At 38.9% G+C, this 17405-nt stretch overlaps 2 protein-coding genes and 1 non-coding gene across 3 annotated transcripts; 2 read left to right on the forward strand and 1 right to left on the reverse strand.

Annotated features, from left to right (window-relative positions):
- The first annotated feature begins 621 nt into the window (after nucleotides 1–621).
- LOC121985487 lies at nucleotides 622–13576 on the forward strand. The gene is made up of 14 exons (XM_042538974.1): nucleotides 622–811; nucleotides 2249–2322; nucleotides 2392–2466; nucleotides 7204–7279; nucleotides 9514–9584; nucleotides 10662–10763; nucleotides 11291–11380; nucleotides 11461–11535; nucleotides 11643–11675; nucleotides 11744–11824; nucleotides 12544–12591; nucleotides 12670–12762; nucleotides 12844–12885; nucleotides 13121–13576. Exons 1-14 carry the CDS (start codon nucleotides 775–777, stop codon nucleotides 13313–13315), a joined length of 1092 nt encoding a protein of 363 aa, XP_042394908.1. The 5' UTR covers nucleotides 622–774; the 3' UTR covers nucleotides 13316–13576.
- Nucleotides 13577–13751: 175 nt separating this feature from the next.
- LOC121985486 (inorganic phosphate transporter 2-1, chloroplastic-like) lies at nucleotides 13752–15932 on the reverse strand. The gene is made up of 2 exons (XM_042538973.1): nucleotides 14818–15932; nucleotides 13752–14750 (listed from the first exon to the last, which is right to left on the reverse strand). Exons 1-2 carry the CDS (start codon nucleotides 15703–15705, stop codon nucleotides 13923–13925), a joined length of 1716 nt encoding a protein of 571 aa, XP_042394907.1. The 5' UTR covers nucleotides 15706–15932; the 3' UTR covers nucleotides 13752–13922.
- A 1131-nt stretch (nucleotides 15933–17063) lies between these two features.
- Nucleotides 17064–17135, forward strand: TRNAT-UGU. The gene has a single exon. It is a non-coding gene; the product is annotated as a tRNA-Thr (tRNA).
- Nucleotides 17136–17405: the final 270 nt, after the last annotated feature.

Consider the following 17405-nt stretch of genomic DNA (forward strand, 5'->3'; position numbering starts at 1 on the left):
CAGACTCACGTTGAGCATGATATGATACATATCATGTACAACGTAGAAAATTTTGATCATTTTTCCTTATTACATTTTAACACTTTTTAGAAATCAAAATAAACAATGTATAGCAACTGAAATGGATGAAATCTGAGATCTCTAGGTCCATAAGTGAGTTTTGACAAAAATCTATTAATTGACATAGAGAATGTAATTTTCTAAAGTTGTAAGGTGTTTAAATATACTATATATTATTTATTTCAATTTTTTCAAATATATTAAAATATTATAAAAAATTAATTAAATTTTATAAAATATTATCCATATGGTATGTATATATGAAAGAAGGAATAAAAAAAAGAAAGAAGAGAAATAATAAGTGGTAAGTTACAGGTATAAGAAAGAGATAAGAGAAAAAATAATAAAAAACAAAATAAATTTACTTGAAGGATAGAATTTAAAGTGAACTTGAATATGTTAACCTTTTAATTATTATAAAGTCAATTAAAAAACGCGCCGTTTGGTATCGTCGATCTCCTGCGATGTGCGGAAGGTCTCAACAATCTGCGTGTGCGAATCAACGGTTCAGACTAACTTAAAGGTCGTCGGATTCTGTGCAGACTGTGCTGGTTCATTTACGGCATCCCAACTGCTCAATTGTCATGAGTGGAGGGGTCTTGAATCCAGGTATCGGGTTCGCTTCCGGAGGAGGTGAGCGCGACGCGAGCAATAGTTAAGAACCCTAGCGATGGTGGGGGAGGCCCTTGCGGTTTTACGAGGGTTTTGATCGCCATGGCGCTCGGGAAGCTCACTATAGTCATTGGCGCAGGTACGCGTCCATCTACTTCTCTTACGGAAGTACCTGTTTTTTTTTCCGTCACTCCCAATGCTTTCGTTTCAATGAAGTTAGAGGACCGGCTATGATCTTAATCGTATCAAGAGCTTTCATGGAAGAAATCAGTTTCTTCGATCCGCATATCATGATCCGCGGTCCATTTGCCATTGGATTTGATATATTAGCTGCTCCTTTGAAATAGGTAAGATAAAAGTGCACTTGTCCATAGCAGGGGCGAGAATATTCTGCCTAAAGAAGATTTTCACCGGGAGGTTTCTGTTTAGACACACACACACAAAATATGTTATCTTTTGGAGTAAATAGAGGGTTGTTTTGATAAACTGGTTTTGTTATAAGGACGGGCTACTAAAAAGGATTGCTGGAGTTGTTTTTGGACATGTTAGAGCGCCTTTCAGAGTTTTATATTTTGATAATCGCATTGTAATTGGCCAACAATTCAATCTAATTGTCAGCCTGATGTGAGTATATATTCAACTTAAAAGCACTTTCACCGTCAAACAAATTTTGAAGTTCTCCACTAGATTAGCTTTATACACCATCATACTTATTTTGCCTTTCTCTATTTTGGTGGTTCTGTGCCTGTAAAGTGTGATCATCAACCATTGTTTGAAAAAAAAGCTGCCCATGTAATAAGGTGTGGCATTCATATCACAGACATGGTTCCTCTATGTACCCAAATTCCATATGCAGCCCAATTACATTGAGTTGTGAATTTTGTGATACCACTACATCTGTTTGGATGTGCATTTGATAATGACCATAAATTATCTGTATCTTAATGTTTGTATAGATCAATGAAATTATCACTACTATAATAGACATTGAGATATAGGGCGTACTTCTGGTCCATACTTTATGGATTTGACTGCATTGTTGGAGAGCCACAGCAAGAGGAGGGATCTTGAATATCAAAATTCTAGGGAATTTTCTTTTCTCGTTTAAAATTCTTGATTGATCATGGACAAATCTTTAGATAGGTCATAATGATGATTTATCTTAGGCTTGGTGATCCACTGTCTTTTTGCAGGATATGCTGCTTAGATTGTTTAACTTTGTTTGGTATCAGTGGTCAGTATGGTTTGTTTGCACTTGCTGATTTTCTTCAATTTCCTTTCCTATTTCTTATGCACAATTTGCTGGTTCACTTGGCTTTCTGTTGATTCTCTATATTTGTGTTTGCTTCCTTTTCTCTCTTACCTGTATCCCAGTGGATTTTAGAGCTTATAAGTAAGCTAAAATGATACTTACTATGCTGCCTTTATTTTATAAATGCTCTATTGTGTTTTGCTTATTCAGCCGTACCTTTTTTATGCTTATGTGATACACATATCCACCAAGTGTGTTCCATGAGTTATTCTTTTACTCATTAGCATGCTTGCTCATTTATAGTGTAAAATGAACTCCTTGTAGGTATAATTGGGACTGTTCTCTCAAAGGATGGGCAATTATCTGATGTTACAAAATTCTTTTCTGGTGCTTTCAAGGTATATTAACTAATGCCACTCTTGAAACCAAATTTTCCATTATCTTATGTGTAGTTTCTTTTCCTATAGATTGTGACAAGACACTTGAAACAAGACAACTCTCAGTCGACAAGTAAACCACAAACTGATTCTCTATTAGCTCAGGTTAGTATGCCATACCTAGAGGTCTTGCTAGAATTTTTGTAGTTATCAGTGTTTGAAAGTAATTTCATGGTAGTTATTTTTGTATGCTGATATCTATACTGAATCTCTTTGTGTAGTGGAGAATTTTGTTACTATCAGGATGTCACATTTTGCTGTTTTTGGTTTTGGTGTTTTGAAAGCAAACATCTGTGTCTCAAAGTTAAAAAAAGAATTCCTGTCATAGTCTAACATCATATATTCTAGCATGCCATGCAATTTCACCTTGGGAAGTGCTTCTTAACTTCGGATATTGGTGGTGCCACTTTCTGATTAAGGATTTGGAAACTACCTTCCTTACTGACTTACGTGGCACTGCGCACTGTATTTTTTTGTCATTTTTTCACCAAGATAGATAGAGTTCTTCAGATTTATAGGTATTCTCTTTTGACAATTATTTGCAATGCAAAATGGCTGGGACAAGTTTTAAGATCTTGTACTGAATCAGCATACATCACCAATCAAAATGCAAGATACATTCTCATGTCCCTCCACCTAGTTTAGTTATTTGTATAAGTTATAACTTTTAGCTGTATCATTTAAGTTTTTTTGAATATTATCTTGGATCATGAAATGAAATGAAATTGTGTTGCTGACCAGAGACATGTGGTTGTTTCATGCTCCTAACTGTCATAAGATTTTGAGCTGAAGCAATAGGTAACAGACTACAAAGTGGGAATGCCATAACAAGGGGGAAAAAAATCATGCTGAACACGATAGGGCTAGAAGTTGGAAGAAAGACAAATTTCACATGTTGATCTGTCATACATAAAGCCATATCTGCGAAAAGAACTTTAACTACTATGAAGCGCATGTAAGGGAATAAAGTTTATGACATTGTACCTTTAATTAACTTAAAGCTACAAAAAAGGGAAAAGAGGCTAGGCAGTGTATTTCTTCTATCTTAATCAGATTGTTGATGATGTAACAATTACTATTGAATGAATCATTGGCTATAGCTAAATTAATCACGAAGGGTAAATAAGGTAACCATAACTGATACCTCACTGCGGAGCTTGTTGCACATGGTGGAATTTTTTTTTATGTTCTGTTGATTTGAATATTCACCTGCTCAATTCTACTATCATTTGGATATATATTGTTGGGTTTTTCGGGCCGCGAAAATCGCTTTTTCGCGTCGCGGAAACTCCGAAACCCCCGCCACCGGATCCGTGCGAAGAATAAAATTTCGAAAAACCTACGAGTACGAGTTTACAAACTCTAGATCTACAATAGAGTACGAGTTTTACCCTTGATGCGCGCCTTTCGCAAATCCCGCTCGTCCAAGGTGCCGGATCTCAAGATTGTCAAAGTAGACAACCCTCTAGAAGTATCCACACGAACAAATCGATGGAGGGAGAACCTTAGAGTGTGCTAGCACTCCAAGAAGGTATCGGCAATGGAGAGGAGAGGGAGAGAAGAATTGGAGCAAGGAAGAAGATGAGAGTTACAAAATGCTTGAATGAAATTCACCTCATCAAAACCCCCATAAGTGGCCGGCCACCACAAAGCTTGTAACCCCCTTCTCATTTAATGTGGAGGCCACATTAAATAGGAGATTTGTAACCTCCATGAGGTGGCACACACATGTGCTAGCCTTGATGATGTGACACATCATTATTGGCCACTTAATGCCAACTCACAAATGATGTGGCATAAAGTCAAGTCAAACTTGACTTTTCCTCTTCCTCTCAAGTCAAACTTGACATTGTAACTCCCATGGTTGATCTAATCCAACCATTTGATTCAAGCCAATTTAATATAATGAATCTAATTCATTTAATTAAAATTCAATGAGTCATAATCTAAATTAGACTCATTGAACACATGAATCAACTTGAGTCCAACTCAATTAGCCCAATTAGGATTACTCTTAATCCAATTTGATTCATCAAATGAATCTAATCCTCTTGGTTCATCATATGAACCTAATCTCCATCTAATTGTCCTTTGTGTGTGACCCTATAGGTTCTTATAACGTTGGCAATGCTCCTAAACCCATTTAGAAGCATAAGTAATGAGCGGTATCTAGCAACACATCATTACTACCAAAGTTATAAGAATGTTGAGATCCAACATCACCTTGTGACTAGTAATTGTGACTTCTCACAAAATATGACAAGTGTTCTTCTATCCTTGACATCTAGATTGATCAATGGAGGCATAGACCGTGTCATCTCTAATCAACCTAAATCTTGAACTCCAAGTAGACTCACTTAATCAAATGAGCTCAATATCTCATATTGACTCATTTGGGCATGGCCATGCACTTTGTGGTCTCACTCTATCAAGAATATCGATGTCACTCCCGTCATATAGGAGGGATAGATCCCATCTACATCACTCACATCCCTCTGCATAATTCGTTACATACCCAGTAATCGCCTTTATAGTCCACCCAGTTACGGGTGACGTTTGACGAAACCAAAGTACATAACTCCTTATGTAGGGAGCCATGGTGACTTCAGGTCTAAGGACTAGTAGTCATACTAATAGCCACATGAGAAAGTATATGCCACTCATATAATGATCCATGATACTTTCTTATGGCGGGTCATTCAGTATACATTCTCCAATGCATACTCATGTGTCAACTTGATATCTCCATATCCATGACTTGTGAGATCAAGTCATCGAGTTGACCTACATGCTAGTCTCGTCGCATTAACATTGTCCCTGAATGTTAATACTCGACTAGGAATGATTAAGAGTAGTGTTCCCTATATCATCTCACTATCGGTTCAACTAACCGATTGATATAGGTAAGAACCCTCTACTCAAGGACGCTATTATACTTAGTTTATTTGGCACCAATACAAGTAAGTATAATAACCAAAAAATCAATGCCTTTATTTATATAAGAATATGATACAACAAGTCCATAATATAATCATCAAATGATTGACTCTAGGGCTCTAACTAACATATATGACCAAGTGATGATTTTTGATTCTGCAAAAGAAAAAGCAAGGTCTCTATTTCACTATCATATCTGCCATTCATTGTTACTTTTAATGAACAAATACTTCTAGGGGCCCCTCAAGAGAAACAGTTCTTGGAATCTTTGTTTACATTGCTGTTTCAGCTAAAGGAGTTTGTCTTTGGCTAGTCATCAGAGATCCAACCTTTGTGTTACTTTTCCCTTCAATGAGGTAGTGAAATGCAAAGTCTTTCCTTTACATGGTCAAATTCTTATACTACCAGGGTCCACACTTCACAGTTGATGATCATAACAGGGCAGGCTTACTGTTTTGATTTAAATAACCATGACTGACGACATGGAATGAATCATAGTTGTCAAAAGCGCAAGGTGCAAAAAGGCACTCAAGGGTCTCGGGGCTTAAAGCGCAAAGCGAAGCACACACTTTATTGAAAAAAGCGTAATAAACAAAAGGACTATTATCAGAATATAAATCTGATTCATATGAATTAATAAAATTTATTAGATATATTTTTTAATTTTAAATAAGTTTTATATATATATATATATTTTTGGATACTTTAATTAGGATTTATGAAAGCCTATTCGAACTATCCAATTTAAGTTAGAAGTTGATTGAATTAATCAAATCTGCCGACCTAAGTTTTCTATTGTCCACATTCCCATAGCAATCGCGGGCATCGCGATGCCTCCGAGATGTCGGAGAAATGGCAAAGAGTAAAAAAAAATTAATAGAAAAGAAGATTCTTATCAATGATCGAGAGGTAGACCATTCTGGCTGTGAAAGGTAGACCAATCGACTTAATGATCAATTTAAAGAGGGTTTAGGACTTTAAACTAAAAAAAAAGAAAAGTTTTGCGTAAAAGCGAATGCTTGTGCTTTTGCGCGAAGCATGCACTTTAGAGATCTCGTGCACTTCTAGGTCTCTAAAGCGCAAGGCTTGCGCTTCACTGCGCTTTGCACTTAAGCGAGCGAAGGACCCTCTTTTAACAACTATGGGATATATCTTACCCTAAGTTTATCATCAAGTACTAAATTGGATTTTTTGACCCTCTTAAAAATTTATTTACTTTGAGAGTAAAGTTTAAGGAAAGAGAGAGGAAAGAAAAAAATGAAATAGAATTGGTTGATTTTCCTTTGTCACTTGATGGTAAAGAGGCAGTGAAAGAAAAGTGAAGGATACTCATTCTCTGATTTTTTTTTTCTCCTTGATTGGCTAATGAAATTGAAAAAAATGTAGAAAAAGAACCATTGGCCTCATTTGCTGATTGACTAGCCATTGATAAGAAAAATTGGTTAACAACTATTGACTGGTTACATGATTTGCTAGTAGTGGTCGTCCAATTACTTTATTTTATCAATTTCTTTTTGCCATTCTCCCTAGTAAACTTGAAAAGGTAAATTCTTCTTTTGCTCACTTATTTCTCCTCCCTTATCTCATCTTTCCTTTCTCTCATCCTTCCAAGTAAACACATGAGAAATTCAAATACAAAATATTATCCATTTAATCAAACCAAACTAAAACAAATCAATTCAAATTGTTTTTACCAATTGAAAGACCAAACTTCTATAAATACTGGACTAAAATGATCCAAACCTTTTTAGCCAAAAGGATTTGGTTCAGATCAGTTTGTTTTCAGGCTTAACTCATTAATGGATATCTCAACAGATGTTGGATGATAGTATGATGCATGATTTCCTGTCCGTTTAGTAGGAGATTTATGATCAGTTGATGATATGATTGTATCACTGTTTTCAGGTCAATACTCTTAGAGAGGAGTTGCAAATCTTGGCTTCCTCAAGATCAGTTACGATCATTACTGGTGGAGGACCAGGTTCTTCACATTTCTTAACCTTTGTAAAATTTCTTTTGACTTCTGTAATATGCAACAGACAACATTCTGCTTTTTTGCTATTTGTTTGTTTCTCACACCGTCTTGCTTATGTGCAGAGTTGCTAGGGCATGGCTTAGATTGTATGAATTCTGATACACACATACACATGCATGCACTTGTGCACACACACACACACATATAGAATTTAGATCTGGAATCTGATTGAAAAATGATCTAGTCCCGTAGTTACAATGCTCGATTTATTATTCATTGACCTTCTGATCGATTAAGAAGTTAAAAATCTCCTTGTCATTTATCTGTAGTTTTTCATTGTATCTGTTGGGTTAGCACCATTGGGAGATGTCTTGTCCCGAGTTGCATTTCAAGATGTAACATCAAGTATTCCTAGACATACAATAATAAAAGAATAGAAAGTGTGGTGAAAATAGGATTTTTTTTTTTCAAAAAAAGTATTGCAACTCAGTAAGATATGTGTGTGTGCACGCGCGTGCATGTATGTATATTCATATTGCTACATGCTCTTGATGAATACTAGAATTTTAGATCTGGATCTGTTTCATATTTGATCAATGGCCATTTGATATTAGGTTAACTAGGTCACCTGTACCCATCAAGAAAAGAGGAAAAGATTTGGTTATCACTGCTTAAACAAAAATACTTATGGATTGTAGATGTGTGGAGGCATAGCAATTCAATTTTTTATCTCTAATATCTATTTTCTTATCTTCCTACTTCGGCTGTTAAAATTTTCATTCTCTCTGCGCCTTTAGATGCACTAATGCCTAATAGGTTGATGTGGATTCAAAATGAGTAGTTCAGATATGCTGCCCGTCATGTAGTGATTCATTTTCCAAGAAATCTCCATTTGCAAGTCTTTTCTTAGCTTCATACCAGTCAATATGCGGTGATGCTTGCTGGTCATATATGGTTGTTTTTGGTTCAAATCAACCTGGTTTTTTAGTTCAAGATTTTTCTATTATCTCAACATGAGAACTTATTTTAGGTTACGGAGAAAAAAAATCTGTATTTGTGAGCTCTCAGTTTCTTCGTGACAGTGTTTCTTTAATATGTTTTATATCTACAGTTCTCCAAATTTTAATATGTTTAATCAAAATTGAGTTAGGCTGTCTCTTGCCAAGAATTCAAGGGTAAAAGGTCAGCCCGGTGCACGAAGCTCCCGCTATGCGGGGTCCCGGGGAAGGATCCATTGTACGTAGTCTTACCCTGCTTTTTGCAAGAGTCTATTTCCAGGATTTGAACCCGTGACCTTTTGGCCACAAAGCAACAATTTTACCATTGCGCCAAAGCTCCCCTTCCAAGAATTCAAGGGCCCCTTTTTAAATTAAATTCTGATTGGGTTGTGGCTTTTAATTCAAAATATGGTCAAGATAATACCAGTGAGACTTTTTTGGTCTCCATTGCTGGTGGTCTTTTCCCTACCATTGCTGTATGCATATTCCTTTTAGTTCTTGTGGAAATATCCGTTTTCCATTCATACCATCCATAGCCTGCTATACAATTTAGTTCTTACTTGGACCGATAAGTGCCTATTTAGTGTGATACAAACTAGGAAATTTAATCGTTTTGAAGTTGTCTTAAGTTGTTGGGTAATCAGTAGTTGGTAGTTCTAGTTTGATTTGGTAGTTAATTGACAGTGTTTATTTTCCTAGTTGGTTGACTTGTTTCCTAGTTTGTCATTAACAGTGATTTGGTAGTCTATAAAAGTGTCTAGTTTGTTATGGAATGAGAAACTTTAATTATGAAGAATCCTTCTATTTTCCTCTCTATGCAAATCAGTATTAGCACTTTTGACGAAATCTATCTGATATATCAAAGCCAATAGTATTCCCTTACTCTCTAATTACATTGATATAGGAAATTTGCTAATCTTTTTTTTTTTTAGTTTCATCAGATTGGTATAGAGTTCTAAACAGCTCAGTATTCAAATTGATATGTAGGAACCAGCTAATTCATAATTTAATCCTCTGGTCGAGTCATCAAATACACGATGTTAATTTTTTTCCTTTGTGCTATTGGAATTGATAATTTCAGTTCTCTTACCGGATTCTATTTGCTGTAACAATCAGAGTCCACTATTAAGTTGCGTGTTATTATTGACTGTATTTGCTGTTTTATTTATTTTGTTTTTCAAACATTCTTTTGATATCTATATCTATATCTATCCCTCTATATGTATTTGTTGTAAATTGCAGGTTCTGCAAGATTTGGTGTTACAACTGTCATTGTTGTTGGAGCTCTTGGATATGTCTTCATATGGTGGAAGGTAATTTTTCTTGTTTCTCCCTAAGGATTAGATCAATTAACTAAGGATCAGCGATAACAAACTTCATTCTTTTAGCCTTTATGGAAGTTTATCTTCATGCATTCCTATTTCTTTGTAATTTCTTGGTGAAAGAGTGGAACACACAACCCCACGCTGTCTTCTTACTAGAGTCAGTTACGGTAAGGTGTCATGATTGTTGAACTCATTTGCTTTGTTTTGCACCGGGCAGACTAGTTTATCTATCCTTAGTCAGATGCATTTCATGATTGCTAGCAGTTTATATTATGCCCCTAACATTTCATGAGTATTTAGGGTTGTCATGGGCCTCATGGGGCATAGACAAAGCCAAGACAAACATTTTACTTAACTGGTTTTTGATAATGGTTTGCACTTGAAGCTTCAATACTATTTTCTTTATGCCCAATAAACAAAGTAAAATGTTATTTTTTTCTAGTCAGTAGCTTAATTATAAGATTCTGGTTAGTGCACTTTATCTCCATGGCTTATAGTATTTAGATTTCTGACTTTTCTTTCTTATTTTACATTAATGTTTATTTGAGTCAATTACATTACAGTTATTTGGCATCACAACTAGTCATATGAATCATTATGCAACTCTTATATGTGAATAATGACTTACTCTTTGCAGGGTGTACTACAATGGTTATTCACCCTTGATACTAAATTTTTATTTGTAAACTTTTTAAGAAAGGACAACCTCTCAAGATTAAGGAAGTATGTACAGAGGCAGTATAAGTTTCCATGGCACTATAGTATCTATAGTATTAAGAGAAATAGTTGATGAGTATAAGGAAAAAAATAAGGTTTTTGTCACTGTATCACTGTTAGATTGTAGGAAAGTGATTTAAAACTCCATCCAAGTATATTTGGCTTTAGATCTGGAAAATAAGGTAATCCAATAACTTGTTCCTATGATGAATATTGGATAGGATATTTTGGCTATGCTGTTTCTATATCTTCCCCTTTTATTCTAATCCTTTGTACTACCATTTGAAGTATCCCAAGGATATTCTTTCTTAACCTTGCAAACTAAATACTAATTTTTACTGCTCCTAGGGATGGAAACTTTCAGATTTGATGTTTGTTACTCGGCGTGGCTTCTCGGATACTTGCAATTGCATTGGCAGACAGTTAGATCTTGTTTCATCATCTGTTTCGGTATGCTTTTTCCTTTTAAATTTACTTGAATCTTTATTTATAAAAAAATATTATGGAATTACTATGCCCTGTCATCTCATTTTTGCATGATGTGAATTATAAATACTACAAAAAGGATGTACCTGCCATTTTCATTGTAATGTATGCTTGGACCTAAATTATACTTCACGGCAAGGTGCAATAATAATGTTCCCGATACTTTTTCCAGAGAAAGAATTTCTATCCCTTAACATGTTAAAAGTCCCATAATTATACAAGCTGGAAGTAGATATGACAATTTGCGCCGTAACACTCAACACCCACTCTGCCTTGCCCGATTAAGGCTACTCTAAACCTGATTGGATTTAGTTTAGAATATTTTGTAGATAATGATATATATCCTTCCCATCCTCACCCACAGACAAATATTTTGATAAGTTTTGCTGAATAGCAATATTTCTAACAACAGGAAATTTCTTGCATAACTTCAGTATGTTTGGCAACTTTTCTAAGTGTTTTTTTTAACTTAATAAACTGCTGATTGACAGGCTGCTAAGCGACATTTATCTTCGAAGATTGACCATGTAGATAGTAACTTGGAGGAGTGCAAGGAGCTTGCCACGGCAACCAAGTTGGAGGTGTGACACTATATTTCTGTACTTTGATGTCTTTCAAAAGCTTTGACCGATAAGGTTGAATATCTTGTAATAATCTGTAGGTGTCGGAGCTAAATGGGGACTTAAGTTTGGTTTGTTCTGATATAGAATCTGTCCAGTGTGCTGTTGAGACTCTGGTGCTTTCTGTTTACTTTGCATTTATTCACTGTAAAAAAACTAAGTTATTTTAAGGAAATACTTCCTGTAAGATCACATGCTGATATCTGACTTCTTTCTGCATCAGAGGTCAAAGCTTGATCGGATTGAAGGAACTCAGGTATTCATAACACTTTTCTGTTTAATTTGTCTGAATTCTGATGTTATTTGATAACACTGTTTATTTAGGACTCGACATTGAGAGGAGTCTATGATCTTTGCCAGTTTGTTGGGAAATTAGAGCAAGGAAGGAATAAAGAACATATTCAGGCAAGCTAAATTCGTCTAATTTCATTTGTGTGTGACTGCATTGTGTTACTCTATAGTTTGGCTAGCTGATTGTTTTCATCAGCTTATTGACAAATAATTAATCTAACAAATTTTCTAATTTTCTTCTGATCAAATGATTGCTGTTTTCATATTATGCAAGTAGAACTATAAACCTGGTTGAGTACAAGTGATTAGGGTGCTAATCAAACATATGAGAAATCCATCTTGAATAGAGAGAGTATGATGGATCAGTCATATTCTTCACCTGATTCAAATTGTGAGGCAAATGGGAGAGTGGGAAAAAGAAGGAAAAGGGAAATACCAGAAAACTAGATTCAGTGGAAGAACCTATCTCAGTTGCAAGTTGTGGAACAGCAATGGAGGGTGGCAGAGTAGCAGTAGAGGGGAGAAGCAACGTGGAGAAACAGAGGGGGTTCAGTTCCAGGATGGTGTCTGTTTGCTGAATTTGTGAACATTCAAACAATGATGCAAACTACTTAATCTGGGTTCTAGTGACACTAAGCAGGTTTGGTCTAGAGATTAATAGCTGAATTCCTTTTAGGTTTATGCTCCTTTTGTGTTGGGTTCAGGTGGAGGTGAGTAAAGTTCTTAGATGAGCACTTGATAAGATGTTTGTATTGCCTGCATGCTGCCTAATCAATTTCCAGTTGAAACATCAATTCTTAGTGGTTACTTGGAACACACCTTTTGTCTTTCAGGACTCACCGCAGCGAACAATTGAATTTCCACAAATAACTGCTGTCACGGTATTTTCTGTTTTCTTGATTTTCTTTTACTATACTCCATTGTCAATTTTCTGTTAATGTTTCTTATCCCCAAAGCAGGCACTCTCTTTAACACCATTGTCCACAGAATCAGTGTCATTATCAGAATCACCATTACTGTCTATACCATCTACTCCTCATGGGAATCCCAGGGTAAACATTTCTCTATATTATTGTTAACTTCCTGTTGCTGCTCCAACAACCATCATATGTCGATAATTTGATGCTTCTCAGGTTCTGCATTCATCAGCAGTTGTATCCACTTCAGGACTAAAGGTTTGATTGCTCGTATGGGTTCTTAATTTGACAGCCTGTTCTATTCCTATGTTCTTAAAATAGACAAAAACTAAATATAATATCATGATTAGCTGCCAATAAATTGTTAATGAACCATCAAAATTGTTGGATATTGTTGCTGAGGCAAGACCACTTGCTGCAAAAGCATATCTGATTTTGATTTCAAACCACTTTCACCTTTTTTAACTTATCATTTGAAATTGTGATTTCTCAGGATTTGCAGGGCTTTTCAAACACTACTAAACAGGGAAATTCTAAGGTAACTATTTCTCCAGGAAACACATCTAAAGTTTCAAATGGAACTACTACTGAACAATGCAACAGTAGTGCACCGCCAAGTTCTTCTCGATCCTTGTGGAAGTTCCCAAGCATCAATATTCTTTCAAGAAACCGAAAAGCTATCAGTTAGCGTTTAATTACTTATAATATACCATCATCTTAAACTGGTCGGTACATTTTTGTAGACGTATAGATTTATTGCAAGCAGTTGATTTGTTCCAATTGCAATCCGCTTGGAACCTTCAACTTGAGGGAAGTGATTTGTTCCAATTGCAATCCGCTTGGAACCTTCAACTTGAGGGAAGTACTACAATGTTTCTTAACAATCTCCAATGTGGATGCCATATGAAGCAATTGCTGTTTAATTGCATTTAAAAAAAAACATAATGCATGTGAATTTTGATGATGATGTTTTTTTCTCTATAGTTTATACCACTTAGCTTATTGCAAGTGCAGAAATTTAGGCTGTGCCTGTGTTGATGGGTCGTCTTATGAGACGATCGATGAAGATAACTTCCACTCCTTTATTCTCCTCTCACTTAACCAAGTAAATGAAAGATAATGAGTAAACACAGAAACCAATCACGTGAAATAGAAATTGGATTTAATTGTACACTGACCAACCTTGCTATGCCATCCTCGATCTCTGCTTCTGGACATCTGAACTGTTCGTAGAATGGCAATCGAGGTTTAACTCCTTTTTTTTTCAAAAAAAAAAAAGAAAAAAAAGTGAGAGCTTAAATCAAGAAGGAGAGCAACTTGGTCAAGATTGCTGTGTAGACGACCGACAAAACTGCGCCGACCGGAATAGTCACAACCCAGGAAGTCACGATCTCGCGGACGGTCTCTGCGCGCACGCTGTTGAACCCCCGAGCGAAGCCCACGCCCATGACAGCGCCGACGAGCGTGTGGGTCGCCGAGATGGGGAGTGCGAGCTTCGACGCCACCAGCACCACCGACGCCGCCGCGAACTCGGCCGCGAAGCCCCGCGTCGGGGTCAGTTCGGTGATCTTCTTCCCAATGGTGGCGATGACGCGGTAGCCCCAGATCATGAGCCCCGCCACGATGCCGAAACCGCCCCAAGCGAGGACGTCGGTGGGGATGACGACGATCTCAGAGGCGACCGAGGCGCCATGGTTGAGGATGGAGAGGGCGGCGGCCAGCGGGCCGATGGCGTTGGAGACGTCGTTGCCGCCGTGGGCGAAGGACATGAAGCAGGCGGAGAGGACCTGCATGTAACCGAACACGCCGTAGACGATCTCCAACTGCGCGCCAGTTGGGCCAGCAATGTCGGAGAGAAAGCTCACGTTCTGCCGGTGCGGTTTCTCTCCGGTGATCTTCCCCTTCTCCGCCTCCGAGATGAGGAGGTGGCCGAGTTGCTTGTGGATTACTTTGCTGACGATGAGCGCGCCGGCTGTGCCGCAGGCCAAGGCCTGAGCAAGCGAAACGGCGAAGGTTTTGCTTAGGGGGAAGGCACAGAAGGAAATGCCCGTGACACCGACGAAGACTGCAATGGGCGCTGCCGCCGCAGCCGCTTGCCCTGGATTTTGGGCGCTGTATACGAACTGAAAGACGAATCACGAGTAAGTACTCAGAATCCATAAACTAGTGCTCCGGCGATGAGAAGCATACCCTGCGGATGCACTTGTAGACTAAGAACGAGGCCGCGGCTCCCATGACCGGCGAGATGACCCACGACGAAGTCACTCTCGCCAGGGATGACCAGAACACCGCGTCTACTCCGCCATAGGCCAGCCCGAAACCAACCATGGCTCCGACGATACAGTGAGTGGTGGAGACCGGCCATCCGTAGAACGATGCGACCTGTAGCCATGTGCCGGCGGCTGCGAGGGAAGAGAGAAGGCCAGCGAAGAGCAGAGTGTCTTTCCCCTGAAAAACAGGGGCCACGAGGATCCCCTTCTGCATCGTGCTGGTGACGTGGGTTCCCATCAGGAAGGCGCCGGAGAACTCGAGGACGGCGGCGGTGAGCACGGCCTGGCGGAGCGTGAGGGCCCCGGAACCCACCGACGTCCCCATGGCGTTAGCCACGTCGTTGGCGCCGATGTTCCAAGCCATGTAGAAGCCGGCGAGCAGGGTGAGGTAGGTGAGCGCCCGCGCCTTGGCGCCCGCCGCCTGCGCCAGCGACCGCATCGCCAGCGGCAGCGTCAGCGCCGCGAAGGCGATCAGGAAGCAGACCGAGGTGGCCGTCCGCGACGAGATGTTGAAAGCCTTCGCCATCTCTGGGAGCTCCTCCTCCTCCTCTGGTGTCTTCCGTTCCGCCACGGGCTCCTCCCCATCGCCTGCGCTCGAGAAGGAAGATAGAGTAGCGCGGGGGAGGTGGTAAGAATGCTTCTTGAGCAGCGTCAGACGACCTGCCTCCGATGGATCTGGAAGAGGGTAGAAGCGGAGCGGCAGCCGGAGGGCTATCCGCCGGAGTTGGAAGAAGGAGGAGGAAGCTACGGCCGATGCGCCGCCGACGTGCCTCCTTGCGAGGGAGAAATAAGGGGAGGGGAGAACCATCACGAAGTGAAGCAAGAGAAGGAATGAGCGAGACGGTTATTGTGGAGTAGAGGAGCGAGTGGTGGTGGTGCTGGCGGCGGCTGCCGTGAGAGGGAGGAGATTGTGGTGGCCGTGGCGTACGGTAGCCGTCTGGAACTTCTTTCAAGTTTTGCGGTCCGGTGAGAAGGCGTGCGGTGCGGGCTCCATCACGGCCAATGGGTGGCCACGGGAGTAAGCAGACCAGATTCCATCCTCATCCACACCTATTCAATTTTCTCAAAAAACCCCTTTTAGTTTTTCTTTTTAAAACCGTTGCGATATGTATCAAGACGAGTGGATAAACGAAAGGAAGCAACAGCGTTTCTTAATTCAAAACTGAATACGACTCCAGAAGCAAACGAAGAAGAATATGCAACTTCACCCTTTTGTTTGTTGCCACAAATGAATGGATAAGATTCCAATATCAGTTACATTTTGGATTTTTCAAACTTTTAATTCCACGTAACTATTTCATATCATAAGTCCACAATAAATATATTGTGATAGATATACCAATTTAACTATATTAAAAAGAAAAAACTCAAAGTTAGAAAACTTTGAACGCATTTTAGTTATTTAGATTAAAAAAAACACATTTGATGGTTAAATTGAAAATTTTCTACACAACTTCGCAGTGACGGACGTGTAATTTAGTAAATTCGAAGGGCTGAAAGGAAAACATCGCCCACACGCCTCTCGTCTCTCTTCCGCTCTGCTCGCCGCTGCAGCGCTGCTCCCACCGCCGCCTGCATCGAGAAAACGGCTTCTGGAACGCAGCCTGACCGACTACAAGGCGGCCAAAGCGTGGTTTCCATCGGCTCTCGCAACCCTCCCTCCCCCGCTTCCGATCCGGAGACAACGCACAATCGGCCGTCGGCCTGATTCTGGGAAGATGATCAACAGTTTTGACACGAGAAGATGACCAATAAGAAACCTGTGCGCGAGGAAGGTGACAGCGAGTTCACCGATCGAAAAAAGCCGGCTTCTTGCTCTTCCACTCGTCATTTTCCCAGTCATCTTCTTCCGGTTCGGCCTTCTTTCCTCAAGATCATGATTGGTGATTTCAGAGAGTTCTTGGTATTACTTTTTTCGACCGGAGTTGATTTTTCTGATGTCTGCTTTGTTTGTTTTTATGTCTACGTCTGAATATCCTATGGGTTCATGTTTATGCAGTTCATCCCCTCACATTTTACCAAAGTTATGGTTGACGTAGTCGATAAGAAAATGCGTCTCTAAATGGCTGATCCAGAATAACTATGAATATGTAAAACGATCCTGATGGTGGTTCTCTGATATGATTGAATATATTATGTTCTTTAGATAATACGTAAATGTCAAGCGCCCTTATAGCTCAGTGGTAGAGCGTCAGTCTTGTAAACTGAAGGTCCGTAGTTCGATCCTGCGTGAGGGCATTTTCATTTTTAATTATTTTTCTAAATTAACACATTTACCATCTAGGAATATTCTGATTTTTTTAAATAAAAACGTTAATGAATATTTCAAACACCTGCAGTACATGATTGCTATCTAATTAAATAATATAGAATGCACAAAATTTTGAGGAATAATCGATTGTAAATAATTTTATCTATAAAGATTAATGTTCCCAGCTCACTTGCATTTGTATACACATTTATTTGTTTTTGTATTTTTTTTAATATCAAATCAATACAAATGGGATC

Source organism: Zingiber officinale, chromosome 5B (genome assembly GCF_018446385.1).
Source record: "Zingiber officinale cultivar Zhangliang chromosome 5B, Zo_v1.1, whole genome shotgun sequence".
Classification (NCBI taxonomy): domain Eukaryota; kingdom Viridiplantae; phylum Streptophyta; class Magnoliopsida; order Zingiberales; family Zingiberaceae; genus Zingiber; species Zingiber officinale.

Coding starts and splice junctions, on each gene's coding strand:
- LOC121985487 (XM_042538974.1), top strand. CDS start 775: ATGGCGCTCGGGAAGCTCACTATAGTCATTGGCGCAG. Junction 2,467..7,203: donor CTGATTCTCTATTAGCTCAG/GTTAGTATGCCA, acceptor CACTGTTTTCAG/GTCAATACTCTTAGAGAGGA. Junction 12,763..12,843: donor CTCCTCATGGGAATCCCAGG/GTAAACATTTCT, acceptor GATGCTTCTCAG/GTTCTGCATTCATCAGCAGT.
- LOC121985486 (XM_042538973.1), bottom strand. CDS start 15,705: ATGGTTCTCCCCTCCCCTTATTTCTCCCTCGCAAGGAGGCACGTCGGC. Junction 14,751..14,817: donor TCTACAAGTGCATCCGCAGG/GTATGCTTCTCA, acceptor TTCGTCTTTCAG/TTCGTATACAGCGCCCAAAA.